The sequence below is a fragment of the Varanus komodoensis genome, unplaced genomic scaffold (assembly GCF_004798865.1).
Source record: "Varanus komodoensis strain SLA01 unplaced genomic scaffold, ASM479886v1 scaffold12, whole genome shotgun sequence".
NCBI lineage: Eukaryota > Metazoa > Chordata > Lepidosauria > Squamata > Varanidae > Varanus > Varanus komodoensis.
In genome coordinates, this window is record NW_025335349.1 from 3,561,749 (window position 1) to 3,587,715 (window position 25,967).

The 25,967-nt window shown below is 40.2% G+C and overlaps 1 protein-coding gene across 1 annotated transcript in view; it reads right to left on the reverse strand.

Moving 5' to 3' along the window:
* LOC123019006 (protein eyes shut homolog) overlaps window positions 1–25,967 on the reverse strand; it is a 227,764-nt gene that overhangs the window by 40,616 nt on the left and 161,181 nt on the right. The window contains exons 6-7 of the mRNA XM_044421442.1: window positions 11,037–11,227; window positions 8,196–8,287 (exon numbers count right to left, since the gene is read on the reverse strand). Of these exons, the coding sequence (XP_044277377.1) occupies window positions 8,196–8,287; window positions 11,037–11,227 (283 nt within the window). The remainder of the gene's footprint in view (window positions 1–8,195; window positions 8,288–11,036; window positions 11,228–25,967) is intronic.

Genomic DNA, 25,967 nt, shown 5'->3' on the forward strand with positions numbered 1-25,967 from the left:
GGGGTGCAACTTAATGTTTCTGTGTAATATCTTGCAGTCTTGCTCCTTCCCTTTTAAGATGCATCATATTGGTCAAGGTAAGAGCAATGCTTGCAGAGAAGATGCTGTTGGTCCATGGGGACATCCTCACACCCAACTGTGGGTATGTCATGTACCCCTGTGGTTAGCGGACTGTGGACTGAAACCCTTACCAGATCTTATTGCATTGCTGAAAACCTCTAAAAATAAAAACAAACCCCTGCAACAAATATGACCATGACTAAACAGCTAGACAGCTGCACAAAATATATAACCTAAAGCAGTCCTCAAGGCAAATGCAAAAAATTTAGGCAATATCATTTAAGATGTGGAGTATGTTAAGTTTCAATTGTCAGTGGGTTTCTTCCCACCAATTGTATTTTGCTGTTCCCCGTAGCAAGAAAGCAGGAAAACAAAGGGGGGAGAAAGATAAGATCTGGGGGTATGTACATATTTCTTTTCAGCTATTTTAGCTTTTCTTCCTTACTAAACCTGTTTTTTTTTTAAAGAAAAATCAGATTCTACTTATGACCAAGCAGTTCTGGGAACTCTAAGAAAAGTAGCCTTTGTCAAATTATTGTTCACGCTGAGGACAGACTGAAGTTCGTATTAATTTAAGATAGCTTCCACTGGAAGCCTGAGAATATTAGGGTAAATGAGCAGTTAAAGAGAATATTTACACCTTGTTTGTGTAAGCAATGCAGTAGCAAGCAGCCTTTGAGGTTGGTCCAGCCATCCGTCCAGCCTTCCTTCCTTCCTTCCTGATTCTAAAAAGAGTCAGCCATGCTCATTTCAGCTGCCCTGCTACGGGGTCAGCATTCTGTCAGTGACACTGTTCCGGCACTTTCATTGGAACCAGCCTGGTCTTGAAACAATAGAAAGACATTGTTCCAGGAAGTGGCATCTAAGGAAATGACCTGTCACTACAGTGGTTCCAGTAACTACTTTTTTGTGTCATCTTTGAGTAATACTAATAATAGAGCAGCAGGTTATCATTTTGACCTTTTAAAACCAGGTGTGTGCATGTCAGCAGTTGCTATAATTATCCTGGAAGATGATGAAATGAGCTGAGGCCAGCAACTCTAAGAAATTAATGAAGTTCAGTTTCAAACCAGGAACAATCACCTACCTCCATCCTTTGTGACATAAATCTTTTACTCAGAGGCAAGTCCCACCTTGTTCAATAGGATCTCTTCCCGAGCGAGTGTGTGTAGGATTGCAGACTTAATGCTTGCAAGAAATATGTACTTCATTCTGGGTTGAGCTTGCAGTCTCAGGATTGGGAAGCATAATGATAAATGAATGAAAGGATCTTGTGGCATGGATCTGGAGCACTGTTGACCAGACCAGATTCTAATCAAGGAATGGTTTAAAGAAATGTTGCTTATTTAGTGGTAATGACAAGATACATGGTGCTAGAGCCAAGTTCAATGAGCTGCATTTTGGCTCTACTCAAGTGCTGCCTGGCTTTTATTTTCAACTCAGTGCAACTAACTTAGTCTGGATCAAACCCAATAAGTGTCTATTAGCAATTCGTGCAAGATAATATTGCAGGCCAAGATAATGAAACCCTCCTGAAGTGGTGTACTTCAGTATAGGTGAACCATAAAACATCACAAAACAATAAGAAGAATAGTGAAAGCAGAATTAACCATTAGTCCCAGACAATGCCAGCTACCCAGCAGCCCCAGTACAGTCCTGACTTAAGTATATGCAGAGGTAAGCAGATGATCATTTAGGTCTTGCTTGTCAGCCTGTTGCCACGAAGCCCAGTCCACACCAATTAGGCCCACTACCAAGAAGGTCCTTCCTTGTGCCTACCCACCTAATTGCACATATAGGCAGGCAAGCAAGTAGGGCCTCTGATGCTAATCTTAGGATGTGGGCAGGTGGTTTGGATGAAGGCAGACATGTGTCCTTCAGGATGTGAAAGGCCAAGTCCAGAAACTGAAATAGGGCTTGGCATAACTGAGTTCCTGGCATGTCGGGACATATGCTTCTTATTTGTAAAGCTACAGCAAGGGTGATGAACACACGGTTCTCCAGGCACTATTGGACTACAACTCCCACCATCCCTATGTGGTCAAGGGCTGATGGGAAGTGCAGTCCCCTGACAGCTGGAGGGCCATACATCCCCCAGCCCAGTGCTACAGGATGCCAAGTTTATTATTGAGGTTGGCCATCTTTGAGTGGTTAGCTTCAGACTGATTCCTGGAGAACTTACATTTCTGCCTAAGACCCATAGGGTATGTGGGGAAGAAGAACCCCATATATAGAGGGGTTTTCTTGGGCAGTGGGGGTGGGTGGCCGGACTTAATGCAAATTCAGCCTGCACTAGATATTGCAAGTTCTTCCTTTGTGACGGGGAAGAGGAAATGTCATACAGCATGGACTAGGTCATACAGCATGTTTCTCCTGCACTACATTTGAAAGCAGTACAGGTGAGCCTCCTATACTACCTGCAAAAGCATCAGGCCAGCTTTGAGGGCACACAGCAAGCCACAGCTGGCTCTCTCCTCTCAACATCTGTTGCCCGAGGCATCCGTCTCACTCTGTCTAATGTTAGGATTGGTCCTGGTTTTGTGTATAGCTATTTTTGGTCTTCTGTAAAATACTGATTGATACAGAAGGACAAGGGTTACATTCTAAAAAAACAACAACAAAGAAATAAAACCTCTTCTGACAGGTAGATTTGCACAATCATGGAAGACATGATTTATTGGAACAGCAAGTAATAAAATATTCAGGAGTAACTGACTAACCTATTTGTTCCTAGATGGAAGAGTCTAAGCTGGGAAAGATGCACCCAATTGCCCATGCACAGCTGGATGTCAAGGCACAACGGTTCTCCTCTTACAGGAGGTATGCATGAGTGAGGCATTTAGCAACCTGAGAAGCTGCATTTGATTGTTGATTTGGCTATACTGATGTGTATGTCACATTTTTAGCAGGGATAAATGTGCCCAGGAGCATGCAGGTTCATCAGCCATTCAGGCCTCTGCAAGCATTCAGTTGATAATTGTCATGACGTGTTAAGGGAATTTCAACCAAATCCTAAATTGATTTATATAGTTATTTGTTTGGAGTATCCCTGAATTCATCATTACTGCTGCATTGTCAATTCCTTAAAAGAAAGGAACAAATACTTTCAGGAAATTAATATAATCTGAGAAGATAGCATTGCTTGAGGGTTTTGTGCCATTAAATCCTATTTATTGTGTACTCTTTACCCCTACTCCCACCAAATAAAACTATAGTTGGAGGATCAAGTATTTATGACATTTCCTAATGTGTGACATTAGCCCCAGGAAGTGAGGTTATTAGTCCATCTGCCACTCCATTCATCTGTGAAAAAGTCTATGATAAAAATAACACTCACTAAATATACTCTGCAGGTTAATCAAGTCAATTGAAAATATAGAAATAGACATATTGGGAATAAAGTGACTTAGTTAATCATGGGTTTGAAGGCCCTTTCATAGCAATTTCTCCTTGGCACTAACATGTTTAATGTCCATATAATATTGCAGCTTAATTCTCACACATGATAATGCCACATCAAATTGAATAATGTGCCATAATTTTCCTGTGTGTCATAAATGCAATACCTTGCAGCAGAAGTTTTCATCTTGTGCTATAATCTGAAAGAATCAGCTGCTCTGAGCAGCCCCCTTTTTTAGACCAGTTAGCCTTCTTCCTTGATTGCTTCCATTTAATCTTGAGGCATACCCAGAATAAATTAGCTTTCATTTATTTACCTTGTATACCAATCCATTTAAACCATTGCTTAATTATGGAAAGGCTCCAAATTAATTACACTTATCCATCAAATTAGGTATCAATCCATTGCATCGCATGAATGTCATAAGAGCTAGAATAAAGGACAAGGGATTAAGATACCACGGGTGCAAATTTTATCTCTGATACAAATTTATCTGTTGGTCTTGGGCAAAATGCTATCTCAGCTTCAGCCTTCCATCTCCAAAGGATAATAAAACTGCCCTACCTCACAGTGCTGTTAAAAGGATTACCAAGTTAACAGCTGTGAAACATAATGACCACTTGTGAGTTCTTTATAAATACTTAAAAGTTAAATGTACATCACACATTTTAGGCTGGCTTTCTAAAGGATATGAAAGGCGCCCAGGAGCCCAGTTAAGATGTAACAGTGATTTCCTTCTATGTGTCTGACACATATGCTCTTCCTGTTTCATGCTTCTCTGGAGGAAACTGGAACTCTTCACCTCTAGTTAGGAACAAGACACAGTTCCCCATGATGTCCAAGCTCAGGAGATGATATTTGTTTAAACTATGGTTTTAGAAGAAGCTGGGAACTGAAACCACAGTTTGTTCTTGGCTCATTCTCACTAACCATAGTTTAAACAGTCCACAAATCTAGATTGGATACCATGAGGAATTATAGTTTCTTTAAAATCAGAAGCAAAAGTTTCCAATCTCTTTCTCATGAGCCTGAGGTGGGCTGCACCTCATTCAGCAGTGGAAATCCATTGTTTCCCATTCTTCTGAACTAGGACAGTGAATCCACGGTTATGTTGCAAGCATGAGGAAGTTTTTGACAAATCAGGTGCACTGGCAGCTCCTTGCTAATCGTAGTCTGATTAACAGATGCATCTTTGGCTCTGTAGGTTTGATCACTTTGACACCATCCCTGTTTTTCTTCCTTAAACATTTTGCTGTAAGGAATGCACAGGGAGAGTTCTACACATAGGCTGCAGGAAATGTATTTTGCCAATAGGAAATGTATTTTGCCAATAGAAATGTACTGAGAAATGTATTTTGCCAATAGAAACAGCAGCTTTGCATTCAGTGCATTCTGCTCTTTCTGCAACGCAAAACTATTACAACTGAAGACATGATGCGGCTGTGTTGTATCTTTCAGATTACTGGCTTCTACCATGTGGAAGAAGTAAGGGCACACACACAATGGGCTAGTTTGCATCGCATGAAAGCCCTCCATGAGTCACTCAACCTATGGTGAAGCTGCAGCACATGTGGGCCACATGTGGTTGCCATTTGGCATATCTTAATTCTACTTAAAAGGTAAAGGTTTCCCCTTGACATGAAGTCCAGTCATGCCTGACTCCAGGGGGCGCTGCTCATCTCCGTTTCCTGGCCGAGGGAGCCAGCGTTTGTCCGCAGACAGTCTCCGTAGTCATGTGGCTGGCATGACTGAACACCGAAGTGCACAGAATGCTGTTACCTGCCCACTGAAGTGGTACCTGTTTATCTACTTGCATTTGCATGCTTTCGAACTGCATGGTTGGCAGGAGCTGGGACGGAGCAACGGGCATTCACCCTGTTGTGCAGATTCGAACCAGTGACCTTTCAATCTACCAGCCCAGCAGCACAGCAGTTTAAACCACTGCGCCACCTGCAGTCCCTAATTCTGCTTGGAGGTTGTGAAATTGTGTGTACCAGGGAAGAATGGGTTTTGTTAAGTTTAAAGAACAGACTATGGGTTGGGAGTTGTTGCCTAATCTTCATGCAACCTATGCTTGGTGGGGTTACATGACTTGGTAGCCCCCAAGTAGCTGTATCCCTGCATACTGATGGGTGATGCAACTAATAAGGGATTAAATAACCCACAACAAAGTGATCTGTGTCACATGAAGCAGATTGTTGAGATGTTTTTCTAAGAACACATTGTGGGTTCCTATTTCACTTGGCAAGGCCATCTTTGTCATCAAGGATTCTTCCCTTAAGTGAGAACCAAACAAATTGGATGAAGGGAATGGCACTGTGTTACTGTCATATCTACAGTCTGGTAATGGATGGCTAAGGCCAATTTCAAAGGGAATTAAGTTGTCTAAATCCAAGCAATGCCACCTCAGGTGATTCTGAACATGCCTTCACCACATGAGAGTTCGCTGGGGGTGGTCGGTTGTGTGCTTAGTACTCAGCAGCATGTTCTTTTGTCCACTGTTGCTCTTGTGACAAAAACGAATGCGTCCAATAATCAAAAGCAGGAGCCTGCATGGCCTTCAGATGCTTTGGCTGGCCAAGTATCTGGAAACGTACCATCAGAGATATCTAAAGGAAACTGGGTTTGGGGCATAAGAATGTAGGAGATGTATAACTCACATGGCACCCACTGGAAAGAAAATTGTTTATTACAACCTTAAGGAAAAAGTCAGTTAATAAGCAGTGAAGGAAGCATCAGTCATTTGTTCTTTTGAATGAAATGCCATTAGTATCACAGTTAACATTTAAAAACTAGTTGGGATTATTTTCATCTGATCAGAGTTCATACCTACATTTAAAAGTGGAGAGGTCTATCTGCCTGATACATTTTCCTTTCAAAAACCACCTTTTATAATTCCAGTGAGAGAGTTGATAGTGTGTGATAAAATCAATCAGTGAAACACAGTGTTGGAGAAAGACACCTGGCCTAAGGTCTAAGTCTTAAGACATCAGACCCCACAGTTCTTAAGGTAATAAGATGTTCTTGTCCTAGAGTTATACTCATTTTTTAAGTCTTCTGCTTCACTGGAATTCATGGTAAACATGCTGTACCTGATTTCAAGGACAGAGATGTGGGGTCCTGGGGTAGAGGGAGAGGTGGGAGGCCCTAAGCCAGTGATGGCAAAACATTTAGAGGCCAAATGCCCAAATTGCAACCCAAAACCCACTTATTTATCGCAAAGTGCCAACATTACAATAAACCCTGAAAACTGAGGTTTTAGTTTAGAAAAAAAAAAAAAAAAACTCAAAGCCAGTCCAGGCAAATATATATATATATGTGCTTGGCAGTGCACTGACTGGCCATGCGAAAGCTTGGACGAGTCACGGATAATGAGTTGCAGCTTGTGCCATCATTGCCTGGTACCATGACTCCTTTCCAAGCATGCGCAAGGCCCCTAAGTATGCTGTTATCTGATGCTCCACTGCTGGGGTGATGCTGGGGTGACTTGGCTTGCATGCCAACAGAGAGGGCTCTGCGTGCCCACTGTGGCCCTCGTGCCATAGGTTCGCCCCCACTGCCCAAAGCTGTAGTCAGGAGTGCAACAGTGGGGCCTGGCTCAGATGCAATGTCAGGTCCCTGAAAATGGTGGTTTGCAAATCATGAGCCAGACTCAATAGCATGTTCTTCCTCCTGTTGCCTCCTCTCTCTGGAGCAAGTTCCCCTTTCCCCATGTAGGCTTGAAGTTTTAACTCTGGTTTAGTGTTATCCCTTGAATCACTAGGCTTCACAAACCACTTCAAGACATAGTGTTGGATCCACAAATGGACCTCCACTTCCTATATTCTCTCCCCTACCACCCACTGCAGCCCTTCCCAAGTGCTCCCAGATATGCTGTGCAGGATCCCCCAGGATCCCCCAGGATCTCCCTCTCTGGAGAACATTTGGATGACACATAGAATGCATGCTCCAGGCAGGGGCCCTCCACACAAGGTGACTTGTTTCTGGACCAAAGCCTGGTTTCAGAGCATGGCTTAAACTGAAAACTTAAGCATGCAGAATACTTACCAATCAGCTGCTCATATCTTTGCTCTCCTTGTTATTTGTGGCTAAATGTTATGTCCCTAAAGCACCAAACATTTGCATTTGGTTTCTTTTAAAGAAAGTGTACTCGCTGCAAGACTTCTGGTTTGGGAGCAGCTCACAAATCTATTTAATTAAAGCCTCCCAATAAGAACCACTACTGCACTGAGTTCTGCTTAATGGAACTCACCCAAATTCCGAGTAACTTGTTGGAGATCCATTTTTATCCAATCTTATCAGGACTGGTGCAAGACCTGGAGTGGGAGATTACATCACTGTCCTCTCTTTTTACCCTCCCCACAGCTGTGATGACAACGATAGTATGTGCCCATCTCCTTTTTCTCCTCCCTTGTCCTCACAGCTCTGATGACAATGACTACCTGCTCCTTCCTTCCTCCTCTTCCTGTTTCCCCAGTGATGGTGATGGTGGCCATGAAAGCTGATGCCGTCAGGTGTCTGCAGTCCAGAGCTGTGTCAACTACTCTTGCCACATCAGGAAAGTGGCCAGCACAGGTTTCTGGAGCACCAAACAGGATGCATAGTTCTCCTGGGGCCTGGGGATGGGAGCTGATCAGATGGCCTATTATGCCAAATACTGTATAGGGATCTCCCTCTCCCCCCCCCACCCCCGTGTGTGTGTGTTGGTGCACACACATGTGCATGTATAACTTACCTAACATGCACATTGTATTTCTGTCCATCATCCACTCTAAAATTAGTGCTGATGTTTCGAATCGCTGCTCTGTCATCGCATGCAAATTGGTACTGATTAAAGGGAGAACAAAAGGACAATTTATTGCAGTTGCACAACAGCAAGGAATGTAAAGGTGGCTAAACAATGCTTGGGAAATTCCAAGGGAGGAGGAGGAGGAGGAGACGACGACATAAGTTGGATTGATTCCATAAAGGGAGCTGTAGCTCTTGAGTCTACAACAGCTAGCTGACAAGGGCCAGACATTCTGCAAGACATTCAGTCCCAGGGCTGCAGAAGTGAGAGATGTCAGCATGTAACGACAACGAAGGAAAACCGAGTGAAATCTGGACGTGTGGGAAGGCAGTTTTGTTGGACATGGGCCAGAGCCCATTTTCATGAAGGAAATTCTCATGCTCATCTATGAGGGCAAAACTAGTCTGTTCATGCATGTGCAAATGTTCACATGCTCACACCTGGGAAGGGCAATTCCTGTGCATATGGAACTCTGCATCATGCTAGTTAGCCTTAGAATCTTGGCTCACAGACTCTTGTTAGTTATACATCTGAAACACTTCTGAATCAATTCTAAAATAAAGCCATGAATCATTTCTCCTTGCTTTAGATTTGTCTAGGAATTAGGAATTCTTCTTGGTTGTCACAGGATCTATCTATTCATTGTTACTGGTGTCCTCAGAGATGCTAAAAGGCAGTTTCCTTGCTAAGTCATGCTTTGTTTTCTGAACTAAGTCATGTTTCGCTCCATTGAGCTCGTTATACATGTGGTTCAAATATAAATGGCATACTTGAGTTGTTTATAGCTTATTTATAGATTATACTATGAAAAAAGTGCCTTGCAGTGAAATCTGTGGTATCCATTAGGAGGATGCACTGAAGAAAAGATTCTGCTTGAATCCCTCATTGGTGCTTCAGAAAATAAGTTAATTTGGGTGCAGGCTGTGAGAGAGGGTCAAAAGCAGACCCACAGAACAGAAAATTCATGTTTCTCTGTTGGGTGCCAAGTAAAAATCAATGGATATAAGCTTGTTTACTTCTTGATATACTACATCTGTGATTTTCTTCCGAATATTTAGCACTTTTACATAGACAATGCTTATCAAATTTCCGACAAATCGGGATGAGGGTTGTGCAAGGAGCCATTACATGTCATTGATGATCATAACTTTTAAATGGAACTACCTGTAACTGGATTTTTTCAGTGGGGATTATTGGGGGTGGGAGGTAGAATTGGGTGGGATTTATAGATATGGTAGCTCCTTCTGAGGGAATGGAACCTACAAAATGTCTAATTGGTGAATGGATCTTTATGCAAGGACAGCTTTTATAGCTGGGATGGGTCTAAAAAAGGGAATACCAACTACTGTTTTGTGGACAATTTTTAAGAAAGGGAACATATAATATGGGTGCCTTCGACCTGTAAAATATCTGGCTTGGCTTGGCTTGGCAACATTTAAAAATCATTGTTTCCCAACAACCAGTCTAATGTTCCTGTCTGGGTACTTTGAAGGGACTGTCAGTAGCTGTCAAAACAGTCTGACACGCCGACAACCAATTTTTTGAAGCATTGAAATGAGTTTTTCAGTCCTCTCCGATCTGTTTCCTGCTTATCAGAACCCATGATGAGTGAATATTTCCATGGGTGGCTGTTTTCCAAGGTTTTTACTGCAACCCTTTTGAAGTGGCAATGGTTGGAGATGTTTGTGTGAGCCCTTTGAGGTTCCCCTGGGAGAACGTCTTAGGGGGTTTGAGAATGGAAAAGCCCCATGGGAATCATTTGTTGTGAGTATGAAAATGGCAGGCATCACAGAGGCAAGCAACTTGTGCAGTTTTGGAGAGCCCAGTTCAGGAGATTGGGAGTTCCAAAGCATGAACAGAGCTGTTGTTTAGAGACTTTGTTTTTGTCCTCTACACAATTGACACGCTCTCCAAACAGAGTGACTGGAAGTAAAAAAGAGAAAGCCCTGGAATTCCCAGTTGCAAAGCTATATCCTTGAAACAGCCAACAGTTTCATCATTATCATCAGTTTTCCTTATAGCATTCAAGAACAGGTGGCAATATTGGATTTTTCAATATTTATTAACATTCATGATCTTGCTAAAGATTCCCCACCAGGACTCTATTGACTTTCCTCACTGAATCACCAAGAATGTCAAACAGTCTTGGTAGAATCTGTCTGACACTCTCATTAGCTCTTTATAAACCTATACTTAGAGTTCTTTAGGGAAAACCTAACAGTACAATTAGAAATAAAATAATGAGAGTGCTATAGTGCCATATAACCTCAGGATATTAGAGGAAGCTGGTTTATTATTATTATTTCATTTATATACTGCTTTACAGCCAAAGCTCTCTGGGTGGTTTACAACGGTCCATAAAACATATGAAAAGAGGAGAATATTATGGAAAAAAGATGCATCCCATCTTTGGACTTTAGCATTAGCTACCTCCTGTCTAGAGCCCCCTTAGTTTTCAGTAAAGAACTGATGAACCTCACCCAGAAATAGGATTACATTTTTCTGTGACATTCCATTTTTCTGAGTTCTCAAAGGAAGCCACTGGGTCACATATATTTCTTATTCTATCAGTCATGAATATTGTTCCTACATGTCAGGGTGATTACAATTCTGACAGGGGGATTTAAAAAGAGTGACTCTATTAAAAAGATAAGGAATTGGAAGTTTCAAAGCACTTGACACCTGAAATCTGGTAACTGAAATGTGGGGGGAAGGGGCATGCTTGTGCAAAAACAAAGGGAGGAGCCTTATCTTTATTGTAAGAGAAGACAAGGTGTGAAGTATTACCTGTAAAGTGCCTTGCTTGACAGAAAGTTGAATCAGGAATTGTCCCATTGTTGTTGGATTCTGTTCAATATAGAGAATGACTCCTTGGTAGCCAGAGGTCTGGAATTCTAAAGTGATGTTGTTTTGTGGATACAAACGAAAACCCTGGAATTTCATGTAAGAATCGCCTTGGTACTGGATATAGCTAAAATCTGTAGAAAGAAATAATTTGTGTTAAGTATATAAAGAAGTTAATTATATAAAGATCAGTATAAATTATATTGCCCAATCAGGCAAAAATTCAGAATCTAAGTATCCAATGTTTTGGCAGAATTGCCAAATATTTAACAGGCACCAATTACCAAATGTACTTTTTTTTTTTTCAGAATGGAGATTCTGTGATGGGGAATAACTTCACTTTCTGATCACTGTCTGTTATGTATCAGTTATGACAGCGTTCCTTTTATCCTCTTCTGATTACCTGTCCAGAATGGTTAGTTTCTGGCCTGTGCGTACATCCTCTTGTCAGAAAATTCTCAAGTCATTGTAGGGGAGAGATCCATAGCTGCCATCACAGTTGTCAAGCTCTATGCAATTAAATGATGTTGGGTGTTTTATTTTGTTTTTTAAATGTCCACTGAGGTGGATTGCTCCAGCAAGATGTAATCTATGAAACGCTTGATGGCCCATCTAAATTAAGGAAGCTCTTCTTATGTAAAAGGAAGTATGATGCCCTAAATCTTGACAATCTTGACTGCACCTAAACATGCATGGTACAATAGAACAGAGTTGATTCATATTCCAACAGTAACAGAAAATGCCTTACCCTGGGGGCAGGAGAAGCTAGAAGTCCGACATTTACAGTGTTCATGGAGAAGGGCAAGAGGAAAGGAAACAAAAAGTTCCTTTACAAAAATCCAGGTTTTCCTAAAGAGAGGAAACTTGCCTATTGATTCCTGTACCCAGAGAGGAGGGCTTCCCACTTTCTGGCCTACTGGAAGAAAGAGCCTAGTTGTAAAGTGCCACCTGCCGTTGTCAACACTATCAGTCACCTTTCCTTTGGGCCAGAGAAGCAATACAATTCAAGAATATGCAAACAGCATAAATGCAAGAAAAGCTGATATGAAATTTCTATATAAAACAAACAAACAAACGAACAAACAGAAAACAACAAACCCAAATATTTAAGATGGGTCTAAATCCTTGAAGACCAACGTTGATGTGTTCCCCCTACCTTTACAGATGACTGTCAAATTCAAATACTCTTCTACATTAGGGCCAACATAAACCATATAATGTTCTCAAAAGAGGAAAAAAGTGGCAAGTCCTTTTTCAATTGGTTTTATACCTTTTATGACTATTAAACTAGATACAGTCCTGTCCCTGCTAAAGTTTATGCCTCAGTCTTAGCAAATCCGATTGAAGTCACTAACTCAGTCAGTATCATACATCTAAAGGTCAATCTGGTGTTTCTGAATCTAATTTTCCTGGATATGCACCCTAAGGAAGGTCCATGTGAGAGGGTACAACAGTGGAGCCACTGCTCCCTAGGGAAGGAAGGAAAAGAAAATAGAACAGAAGGAAGAATCCTGCGTGCAAAGGAGTATAATTATAGATCACAGCACATTTTGAATTTAAATCCTTCTGTGTGGACATTCTTAGACACAAACAACATGAGTCTTTGGTCTCTAACTTCATTGCAAAAGATAGAAAGGAAAGTCAAATGCCTGCAAGAACCTCCCTAGATACAGAGATGGTGAAACAAGAGAAAAGTTCTGCTGACTAGGGAACCCTGCTTCCTCTGGACCGGGGTGGCTAGACCTCCAGATGCTTTGGATTTCAGCACCCAGCATCCTTGACCATTGGCTTTCAGCAGGGGATTTCTGGGAGTTAAAATCCGAAATATCTAGAGAGGTACCTTTTGTCCACCCCTGCTTTTGAGCAGCAGCAGGACATCTGTGCCCTTCAGATGTTACTGGATTTCAGCCTCCATCGTCCCCCACCACTGGCTCTGCTGGCTAGCACTGATGGAAATTGCAGGCAAGCAACATCTGAATGGCCACAAGTCCACCCCACCTTCTTCCGCAGAAGCTGTCTCTGCTGAGTGGCGGTATTTGCTGCAAGACAGAGGCTCTGGGAGAGGTGAAAGTGGTAGTTTCCCCTTTGAAGGGCAAAAGATTATTTTTCTAATAAAACTAAGTTTTCAGGCTTTCCTCCCTAAAGACCTACCAGGGCCATTTTTGTATATTTGCTAACTGTTCTTGTGTACTATGCCTTCTCTTTTCTTTCCATGTCTTCTTTTCAAGATGATTATGGTTGTTCTACACTTTACACATATATGCTTTCTTTTCCCAGGAAAGACTATATATAGCAGGACATATTTAGATTTTTTTCACAATGAATTTTTAAGAGTCACTGAAAGAAAATGGAATAGAAAGGAACATTATGTTCCTCCCTTTCCCCCTTCTTTTTAGTAAGTCCAACATTTAATGCATCTCCCTTTCTCTTTCTCCCTCTGTGTGTGTTCTTTATGAAAGATTACACTTGACCTGCATTTAACTGAGTCCTCTTCAGCATGTGACACTGACATTTGAATGTCTTTTGAAGGTCACAAGGCTTGTTTTTAGTCTTCAGCGGAACAAAAACCAGTTTTTGCATGTGCGGTTTTGATTTAGGCACCGGCAACTTTTTTTTAGCAGCCTTTAAAAAAGAAATAAGAGCATGATCCTCATTCCCAGTGCAGATGGCTGCAGGCGGTTAGGATGGTACATTGGTGCCTTTCCATCACCAGAAAGAAGCATTGTGTGTGTGTGTGTGTGTGTGTGTGTGTGTGTACATGCACATGCGCATGCACATGTGTGCACACTCCACTGACAGATGCCTCTGTTGTGCCTGAGCAGGTAAAAAACATTTGGTGTTTCCCCTCCAGTGGTAGCAAGTGGAAGGCAAAATACAGGGTATTCTGTGGATATGGGGGTGGGGGGATCCTGTAAGAATTGCAAGATTGGAAGAAAACTGCAGCACTTTTTCCTAGTTCTTGAATGACTGCAAACTAAATAAAGACTGAAGTTGCAATTATATACTCATCTTCCTGGAATCAAATCCCACTGAATTCAACAGGCCTTCCAAGGCAATATGTATAGGATTGTAATGTTAGTCTAAAGTGTTACATTAGTAATCAATTTGCCTGATTCAGAAAACGGATGCCCTATGATTCAAAGTCTCCTCTAGCTGGCTGATAAAAGCAAATGTTAGTGGGGTTGTTTACCCACTCCAGGAGTCAGACTGAGCTTTAGGGAGCTATCCATGGTAGTGAACCTATTTTGGGAACAACCCCACTGACACTGGATCTGCCAGCTTCCACTGGATAAAGGGCTTTGTTTATTTGTTTAATAAATAAATAATATTAACATGTAACAGTGTAGCTGAGATACTGGCAAGTTCATGGATCAGGCAAGGCTTATGTTATTTCATGTCTTTACACTATTTCATTTTGAGTGTGTGTGTGCATATGTGTGAATCAGGTGGCAGAATTTGAACCAGGCACAAAATATAGCCAGTAACAAAGTGCAAAGACAGACTTACTGCAAGACTATACAGAAACACAACAGGTATCTCTATTGGGGTAATTCTATGAAATTCAAATAATCTGTTTTACTCTTTCTATAGACTGAAGTACATACAGAAGGATGCTCTAATTCTTTTGAGTAATTACTCCATATTGCATTATGTCTTTATGATTCACATGCTACTGTCTTCTGCAGCACAGTTCTGATGAAGAGCTACAGCTCAAAACATGGATAAACTACTCCTTTACTGGGCAGTCTCATTTATGCGGTTTCTTGTTTGTTTGTAAAATTTATTTATTTATTTATTTATTTATTTAGGGAACTTCTATGCCGCCCCATTCACCAAGGCTTCGGGGCGGCTCACAAACATAAATAAATAACATCATATAAAACAATATAATTTAACAGTATAAATTAAATTAAAATAATACTATACTTTTAAGCTAAGAAGCTCTCTGCTGCTATAACACAGAGTTTCACAAGCTGACCCTTTCCAGTTGCCACCCATTCTGGCACAATACTTTAAAAGCTCCTAATAGCTGCATGGGATGCTTAGGCATGAGATGGGCATCACTGCTATAGACAACTTGAACCATTAAACAAGTAATTTATTAAAGATATATTTTGTACATAAGAGATCACAAATATGTACTTTGGAATTTTCGAAAGACTGCTTGATGACAATTCTTTAGGTCTCAAGAGATAGTGTTGCTGTTTCAAGCCTTTATGGACTTCTTTTAATGCAGGCTAAATTCCCCAACCCTCTACCCAGCCAGGTCCAGCTTCTGGGTTTGGACTTCTTCTGGCATCCAAGTTCTTTTCATTGTATTACTGGATGCTTTTCATGGCGTCCTACTGCTTCCTTGAATATCTTCTGGAAGATTTTAGCGAAGGCTCTTGACATAATGCAGCAAGTAGTTTCCTGCTCCTGATTTTTATTGGTCATCGAAGGCTATCCCACAGATAAAGAATAACTATTCCCTTTCCCCTTAGTTTTTCTCAAACACCGCACATGAACTGGCAAAACATCTCTCTGTGTGACTACAAAAGATTAACTCTGACTTGAAACTATCAACAGTCATACTTTGACTGTCGTTAAACAACTGCTGGTTTCTAGTTAGAATCCCCAGCCACTCAGAACTTAATACACTGGATTGCAGCCTTATCTAATAAACTTCAAAGCAATTCTTTCTCCCTTCCCACGACTTACACAGACCTGTGATAGCAACCAAACAAAGCTTCAGCTCTAATCAGACACTACAGCATCACAAAAGCCAAATAAAGTTCACGTTACACATCCACAGGAAGTTATAGAGAAGCTTTTCTTCACATTTGCAAATAAAGGCATTTTTATTTTTTACGAACTCATCAAGCTTAAGTAACATTTTTGTGAATACAAGAGTGTAACACTGAAGCCATTATCCTGTGAACATACTAGAGACAAAGATCATCCTAAAGTGTCCATGTGCATTTGCCAAAGAGTAAAGACATCTAGGGGATGCAAGTAATTCTGTAACTGTAGCTGTGTAGGAGAGGGAATTTCAGCTGCTTTCCTTGATTCTGTGGAGCTATGCCAAGAGAAATGTCATGTACCGTAATCTCTTCTTGTGCAGAGCTTCTAAAGGTACACGCACCTTGCTTCTGTCACATCTAATCACTCTCTAAATTGTCCTCCACAAGCTCTTGAGTTTATTGTTCTCAGGAACTAAAACTCATAGTGCTTCTTCTAACCTTTTTCTTAGAACTTTCAGCTGGAAGCTTGGAGCAAGGAAAACAACTCTGTTGGGACGAAAGCAGTTAGAACTGTGAGCTCCATGGAAAGGCAATGAGCTATGCATGGCTCAGCCCTGTTGCCCACAATAATATTGATTTCTGTCAGAACTGCAGCACATGCAGAAACTCTTAGGAAGCACTTTAGAAGTGAGCAAGAATCTCAGTAACATTCCCAACCTAAAATTGTACTGTATTATTGTTGGTATTGTACAAGCCATTGTGAATTAAAGTGGTTTGCAACTGATGTACATGATGATCCCCCATATTGTGGAAGGAGTGTGTGATAATGGACATGCCTAAAACCACCTGGTGGAAGACATGAACCAGAGGTTTCCTGGCTGACACTTCATAGTCAGTCTTCTCATTATAATGGCCAGAGTGGATGAGGGTGGACCAAAAGGGCCCGTGGTTCTCTAGGCTGTCGCCATGGAGAAAGGTAGGAATAAGTCTCAGCTCAGTTCTCATACTGCCTCTTATATGAGGAAAACCACCACTACCACAATGCACTTACACAAACATATGATTCTGGGTCTATGAGAATTCCATGTCTGTGTGAAAGCCATGAGGATATGTCCGGGTTGCAAAAAAATAGAAGAACCTTTCAAGAATTATCCACAAATTCCTGAATTTGCAATAATATTTGACTCAAAAAACATTTTGAAATGCACATTTAAAATGCATTTTCATGCTTCATTCAATGGATGAATGGGATGTATACTTTTGAAAAAATATACATAGAAATGTGCACATTCCCCATGCAAAATGCACAGTTCCTCATTCCAGTGAACTGAAAAAGCAAGTTGAAAATTAAAAAAAAAAAAAAAATGGGAGTGAGCTGAAATGAGTTTTGAAATGATTTCTGGAGGATTTAGCAGAGTTTGAAAATTGGTGATTCCTTTGTTTAAAACTTAAAATTGTATAATACAACTGAAAGAAAATAATACAATTAAAATTATAGTAAAACATAATGAAAATAGTACAGCCCAACACTCGGACCATTGGATATATAGTGACTCATTTACTCTTTCAAGAGTCTCTGTCCCCTTTCCAAAATTGTAATGAATCTCATGAAGGTTCAAATTCTTTACCTTTTATTAGCACATACTCAGTAAATGGTTTCCAAATATTATCAAAATTATTCTTCTTTATATAGCCCTTTTCACTTTAATATCACAAGTTAACTTATCATTAATAGCTGTTTTCCAAACTTCTCTGTACCAATTGCTCAACTGAAAATCATGTTTAACTTTCCAATTCTTTGCTGTAGTTAATTTCATAGCTGCTAATAAGTTTGTCATTATTTTTTAATATCCCTTCTCCATTGTTCTCTATCAAATATTGGCAATAATGCCATTCCAAGATTTACTTCAATATTTAAATCCAATATTTTGTGATCTCTTTAAAAGCCTCTTTCTAAAATTTCATTATATATTCACACTCCCATCACATATGGAAATATATACCCACTCCCCAACCAAATCTCCAACATAAATTTATACATGCATTTTATTCAATAACAAAAGTTATTCAAATTTTATTCCATTTATAAAAATTTATTTTAAATTCCTTTATTCTTACTGGCATACATTTTCATATTCTCTTTTAATATTCTCTTATTTTAATATTCTCATATTTTCTTAAATTTCCATTACTAATATTCCTTCTTAAATCTGTTTCCCATGTTGCTTTAAGAGGATCATATTGGCCCTCATCTTCTAATAATATCTTATGAATTTCACTTACTATCCCTTTCATCCACATATTGTTTTGTTTTTCCTTTTCCATTATCTTCAAATTTAGTATGATCTCAGCATCCACCTTTTTTCTTTAATCAATCGTATGTCCAACATTCTAATTCAATCGCATTAAACCAAGGCTTTTTTCCCCTTGTAGTGCCACTTTTTTCTTTTCTTTGCTATTCAGTTTCTCTAACCAATCTTTTAACTCAGTAATTTGTTTATTCTTCAATATTTTCTCTCAAATGTACTGGAAATCCTTATAACTGGATAGAATGGCGAGATTGATGACCATAAACCTTTCCTTATACTTATTCCAAATTTGTATCATATTCTTAATGAAAGGAATTTCAATCTCTTTTAAAATGTTTTATCATCATATTAAGAAATAACAAGGATTCTTCAGGTTGATGAAATTCTAGTTTTACCAATAGTTGTCAGGTTGTAATATAATATCTGGTATATTCCTCACTTGATTTGCTGAATACTATTACTTTACATTAGGAATAGGTAATGCTGCTATCTTTTGCAATCTATAACATATTTAAAAGAATAAATTCTTGCTTTTTTATCTCCATGACAAAACTTATTAATCATATCTTGCAATTCTTTCAAATTTTTATCCATTATACTAATCAGTAACATCATTAACAAAAAGTTTATCATGTAGGATTTTCATATTAACTACTGCTATTCTACCTGAGCATGATAATCCAGTCTTCCTAAATTCATTCATTTTCTTTTTTATTTCATGTTTCATTTTATCAAAATTATTCTCTTTTAAACATTCTAAATTTTTGTAATATTTATACCTAAATACTTAATCATTACACATATCTTAACTTCAAATTTACTCCTAATCTTTTCCTTCTCTTCTTCATAACAATTAACTAACATAATCTCTGATGTATCCCAATTCATCTGTAAACCCATTATCTCTCCAAATTCTTCTAAGTGTATTTTACCCTAGTCTATAACTTCAAATAGATCCTTTATTGTTAATAAAGTATCATCATCAAATGCACTAATCTTAATTTCATTCTTTTACTACACTATTATTCCCAATATTATTTGCTAATAATTCTATAACAAGATGATGATGATGATGATGGAAAGAAAAAAAGTTTCTTATTCTCCCACCTGTCTCTATGTATTATGTATACTTTCGGTCACTACACATTTAAAATGCTACTGTAGAGCTGGAACAGTGATGATAAGGACAACAGTGATGATAAGGATTAAGGGGCTGATTTTAAAGCATTTGATTCATGTTATGTTTTAAATCCAGATATCTGGCTTTTAATGTGCATTTTTAGTTGTTAGGTACCTTGTATACCATTTTGTTGGAGAAAGTTACATCAAATCAATAAAAATAGGATTGTGACTTTATCCTTCATAGGCAAAAGACCTATCAGCTGTTCTACACTGGCTCAGTAAACAAATTATTATTATTATTATTATTAATTATTATTATTATTATTATTATTATTATGACATTTCTATGCCGCCCCTTGCCAAAGCCTCGGGGCGGCTTACAACACAATAAAATACATTGAAATACAATAGAACATAATAAATTACCATTAAATACAAAAATACAAAAAAATACACTGAGTTACAAACATAATAATATAAAATTAAAATTAACAGTATAAAATAAGTAAATAAAGAATATAGGAGGAGAAAAGAGAAGGAAGAAGAAGTTGCCCTGGCCAGATCATATATTTTAACAATTAAAATGATGTTTAAATAAAAAGGTCTTTACCTGGCACCGAAAAACCAGTAACGACGGTGCCAGGCGGACCTCTTTGGGGACTGAATTCCATAGGTTGGGTGCCACCGCAGAGAAAGCCCTCCTCCGAGTACTTACTCTCCTAATTTCTTTCATGGAGGGTTCCCGGAGAAGGGACTCTCCCGCAGATCTCAAAGGGCGGTCGGGCATATACGGACGTAAGCGCTCGTTCAGGTAGCCAGGACCCAAGCCGTTTAGGGCTTTATAGGTCATAATCAACACCTTGAATTGGGCCCGGGCTTCAATGGGAAGCCAGTGAAGCTGACGGAGGACTGGAGTCATGTGAGCATAACGCCCCGTCCCCGTCAGCAACCTGGCAGCTCTATTTTGCACCAATTGAAGTGTTCGGACCGTCTTCAGGGGAAGCCCTACATAAAGCGCGTTACAGAAGTCTAGGTGGGAAGTCACCAGCGCATGTGTCACCATCGCCAGGCAGTCGTACTCCAGGTAGGGGCGCAGCTGATTAATCAGCCGAAGCTGGAGGAAGGCGTTCCTCGCCACCGCTGTCACCTGAGCTTCCAAAGAAAGCTCCGGGTCGAGGAGTACTCCTAAGCTGCGGACCTTGTCCCTAAGAGGGAGTGTTGCACCATTCAGGACCAGGTCAAATCCACCCTCTCCGAAGCCCGATCCTCCAACCAACAGGACCTCCGTCTTGTCTGGGTTGAGTTTCAGTTTATTGGCCCTCATCCATTCCATTACCTCGGCCAAGCACCGGTTCAGCACAGCCACTACCTCACCTGGATTAGTGGAAAAAGAGAGGTAGAGCTGGGTATCATCAGCGTACTGGTGATTCCGCAGCCCACACCTCCTGATGACCTCTCCCAGCGGTTTCATATAGATGTTAAATAGCAGAGGGGATAGAATGGAGTCCTGTGGTACTCCATGGCATAGCTGTCATGGCGCAGAGACATGGTCCCCCAGCACTACCTTCTGGAATCGACCGTTGAGATAGGAGCGGAACCACTGCAAAGCAGTGCCTCCAACCCCCAATCCCGCTAACCTATCCAGAAGGATACCATGGTCGATGGTATCGAAAGCATAGTTTTTCCATTTTTAATTACCACAGAGGCTACCTACAAGTGCTTAAACATACTTCTATTCGAATTCTTTCAGAAAGCCAAATGTTACATTCTAGCAGATGCTTAGTTGTCAGAACATGTGAAAAACTATTTTTACAATTGCCCCATGTTCTTAGTTAGAAGCAAGGAAGATCCTTCTCTAGATCTCCCACACATTTCTTCCTGGTAGATGTTTAAAGGAAACATGATGACATGTTGAATAAACTGCTTTTGGGGACTCCCAGTTCCTTTGCCTGGAGAGCCAGGGTGCTGTACTGGTTAAAAGTGTGAGACTGGGACTCAGACAATTTGGGTTCAGGCCCCCACATGGTCATGGAGCAAATTGGGTCACTTTGGGCCAGCTCTGACTCTCAGCCCCGTCTCCCTCACAGGGTTGTTGTTGTGAGGATAAGACTGAGAGAAGGTGGATAATTATGTAACCTGCCTTGAATTCCTTGAAAGGGAAAAAGGGTGGCATATAAATATAATGAAATAAATTTAAAACTGGGAATTACTCCCGAGTAAGTGTGCTTAGGATCGGAGCCAATGCCATAAACAATCTGAATAACAAATTCATTCTTTTGCCATTTTAATTCCTCACCCTGTCCAGTGGGGACAGGCGAGGGCAGGCAAGGGTCTTGCTAAGAGTGGATATGAATTGTAGTGACCCATGTTTCAGTAAGTAGACTTTCACAGTACATTAAATGTTCAAAGATGTAGATCCTTCTATTTAGATTGATTGCAAAGGGAAACTAAATGGAGTATAATACTTGGCTTAAAATGAGCAAACTATAAGTATAGGAGAGGTTCAGCCACCATCACCATCATCTTTATCCTACTTGTCTATTACACAGGGCACTCCAAGCAACTAATGAAACTGGACTATCACATAATATATATAATTAAAATGTAAACAAAATTATTTTAAAATTGATACATTTTAATATAATAGTTCCCACCAGCTAAAACGTACTTGAGCAAACAACTTAAAAACAAACCTTGTCTGACTGAAAGCATCTTTGTCTGCCAACAAAGATGGAGCTAACATGGCTGCTCTTGGCAGGAGGTTCCAGAGCACGGAATCCTTTTCAGCAGTCTTTTCCCAACTCTCAAACTGAGATCCATCACACACCTAAGACTGCTTTTTTGTAGCTGGATTACATCCAAATTCTTTAAAAACTGAAATCTGGAAAGTTCTAAAAAAGGCTTTTTATTCATTAGCATGTCGATTTCCTTGCCCTCAGCTCTGGGTAAATGTCCAGTTGGAAAATGAACAACTAAAAAACTGAATAAATGAACCTAATTGAGTATAATACCTATCCACAATAACTGATTTGGGCTGCAATCTGATATACACTTACCTGGAGTAAGTCCTATTGAATTAAGTAGTACTTACATCTGAGTAAACCCATGCAAGTTTTCACTTTTAAGTTAGCAGTTTTAAAATAAATGCCCATGAACCTTGGTACATGGGGGCCTTTAGCCTAGAAACACCTCACTTTCAGAGAGATCTCAAAATAATCTGCTGTAGGGCTAATACATGGCTATAAGTTAGGTATATCCAAGCACTATTGTAGTTGTCTTGAGTTATGTCATAGAACTTATTTTGACATCCACGAACCATGTCCAACAAGCCTTGCCGAAACAAATGTGGTTGCACAGTAGATTTCTGTTCCTACGTGGAATCAGAGGCAATGCAGAGGGATTGGCGTTTATTTGCAGAAAAGGAAGATTTCAGTAGATATGAAGAAGGTCAAATACTGTCAAAATATCACTTACATCCCTTCAGGTTAAAAAAAAAACCTTGATGACATTCCTAACCTCTTTATACTGGACAGCTAAGGTGAAAAATATTCTTATGGACATGACTAGGGAACGATTTGTGCTGCAAAAGTGATCATGCTCCATCCTGAAATTTTTTTGACACCCCCACCCACCCTGCTTATAAACTTTTTGTCCATTTTCTCAGTGATGGAAGAAAAATAAATCCCATCATGTGAATGAGGTGAATTTAGCAATCACATAGCACAAACAAGGAAGAGCAAATAGTCCAAGTGCCAACTCAGCAATCATCCTTTAGTAAACAATTCCTAATTTTTCCATTCCTTTTGCAAATTATAGGCAAATAGAGGGGTGCTGGTAGTGAGTCCAGATGCATTGAACGAATAAATTGTTCTCGGCCAGTTTAACTTGCCTCCTAACTGATTTGATCTCATGTTGTTTGTAGGTTTGAGTAATGATTGCAAATATAAATATAAATGCTATTATTTCAGAGAAGAAAAGATGTTGAAGAAGAATAAGCAAAAGGCTACAGCAAAACAGTTCACTAATAGTTTTAGTTTTACAGAACAGTCCTATAAATGTCTACTCAGAAGAAAGTCCTATTAGGCTCCATGGGCTTTACTCCCTGGTAAGTATGGAAAGGATTGTAGCTTCATGCAACAAGCTCACTTCCTATAAAAAGAAATACCAATCTTGACAAAAAATGTTTTCCCTGCATTTAATATTATTAAGTTAATCTGAGAAATGTGTATACTGAGATAGTATGAACACAGGAGTAAATGGCAACGTGTTTAGCCTATCACTCTGAACATATCCTTTTATCAGATCACAAAGTTATCCTGTCTTATGTGATAACATCCCCTTCTTTTCTACAGTGCATTAACTAGACTTTTTTCATTTAAATCTTAAAAAGCATTTCTTCCTGGGTGTAGAGATTGCCCAAGTAACCGTATTGCTGCTAGATAGGATATCCATAGGCTGAGTGCACAGGACTCACAGGACCATGTGCCACAGCTGCTTTCCATTGACATGCAGGGAGAAGGGCTCTCACACTTTCCCCATATTCCAAAGTGGGGAGATGATCCCAGATGAGACAAGGTGAGATGTCATCACCTTGCCTCATTCCTGGAATTTTTCAGAGAGTCCAGATGAGGCTGTCTGTTTGGAGTACCTCCCCAGCTATTCCACTAATTTTCCATCTCTTTTCTTAACAGAAAAATAAATCCATTAATGAGGGAAAGATAAAATGGTTGCACGGTGCTTTCTGATCATCGGTGCTACAGGCCCTCCATCTGGAAGGTCCCCCAATTTTAGGGTCGTCAGCTGGTTATGTTAATCTTATTTGATTCACTGTAGGTCATGTAGTGCTACTGTCGCCACACCTATTAGTGAGTAAGCCCTATGAAGTTCTAGGTGAGGAATCTTATAAAAGCATGGAGAACTGATTGGCAGGGCAATCATATGCAAGTTACTCAGCTGTAGCTCCTACACAATGGCATGCTGGAGCCAGGGCTCAAGGGTTGAGCTACCAGGCCTTTGCTAATAGCATAGCTGGGAACAAATATATCATCTGTTGCCTCCTTCCTATTTCAGCTTCCCCTGGATGTAGCTGCTGATGGAGATGAAAACTGGTAGAACTGGTCAAACTGTTTATTTCTCTCTGGTGGCTCTATCTGGTAGAACTAGATATTTCCCTCTGGTGCTGGGAGTGAAGAAACAATGGAGAATCTAAATTAAATGCATGTGGTCAATGCCATATGGGAACATGTTGTGTCCCCTGCTGTCTCAGGGCTCTTCCACCAAAATCCAGCATGCACTATCCTTTGCTGGCTCACTTTTCTTTGACAGTCAGCTGATCTTAATAAACTGGCTAGTTATCCTCTGTATTGCTGCTCTTTGAGTATAGGAACACAATTCATAGAATCATAGAAGAGGTCATGCAGGGCATAGGGTCCAACCCCCTGCTGTTGCAGAACACCAAGTTACACCATCCCACTCAGATGGCTGTCCAGTTTCTTTTTGAATGCTTCTAGTGTGGGAGAGCCCACCACCTCTCTAGGTAGCTGGTTCACTTCATATTGCTCTGACAGTGAGGAAGTTTTCCTGATGTCCAGCCTGAATCTGGCTTGTCACAACTTGAACTGATAATTCTGTGTCCTACACTCTGGCATCAGCAAGAAGAGATCTCGACCTTCCTCTTTGTGACAGCCTTCTAGACTTCTAGAAGGGGTACTTCTAGAGGGATATCATGTCCCCACTCAGTCTTCTCAAGGCTGAACACATCCAGTTCTCGCAGTCTCTCCTCATAGGGCAGTGTTTCCAAACCCAGGATCATCTTTGTTGCCTTCCTCTGGACTCCTTTCCAATTTCCCTGCATCTTTCTTAAACCTTGGTGCCCAGAACTGGGCACAGTATTCCAGATAAGGTCTGACTAATGAAGACTATAGAGGAACTACCACTTCTCATTATTTGGAAATAATACTTCTGTTAATGCATCCCAAAATAGCATTTGCCCTTTTGGTGGCTGCATTGCATTGTTGGCTCATGTTTAGCCTATTGTCCACAATTACTCTGAGATCTTTTTCTTTTTCAGTGATGTTGAGCCATGCATTCCCTATCTTGTATCAATGCAATTGCTTTCTTTTTCCTGGATGGAAGACTTGGCACTTGTCCTTATTGAATCTCACTCTGTTGCTTTCAGCCCAGTGATCACATTTATCAAGATCACCCTGGTTCTTCATTCTGCCTTTTAGAGTTTCTGCTATTCCACCCAGTTTTGTATCATCTGCGAATCTGATTATCTTCTACTTCCTCATCTAAATCATTAATAAAGATGTAGAAGAGCACTGGGCCCAGGACTGAACCCTGTGGCACCCCACTGGTTACCTCCATCCAATCTGAGATGGTGCCATTGATGAGCACTCATTGTGGCTGATTTAGCAGTCATTTTTGGATCCACCTAATACTTTTCCCATCTAGTCCAGTTTTTGCTAATTTTCTTATCAGAATGTTGTATGGATTATGTCAAAAGCCTTGCTAAAGCCTAGGAAGATTATGTCCAATGTGTTCCCTTTGTCCATTTGGGAAGTTACCCAGTAACCCAGGGGATTGGACTCAATAGCCTTCATGACCCCTTCCAACTCTTCTATTCTATGATTCTATGAAAACAGTCTTTCTGAGACATGAGAGTTTTACAGATAATGAATAGGTATGTTTCAGGAAGCACAACCAGAATAATAAGA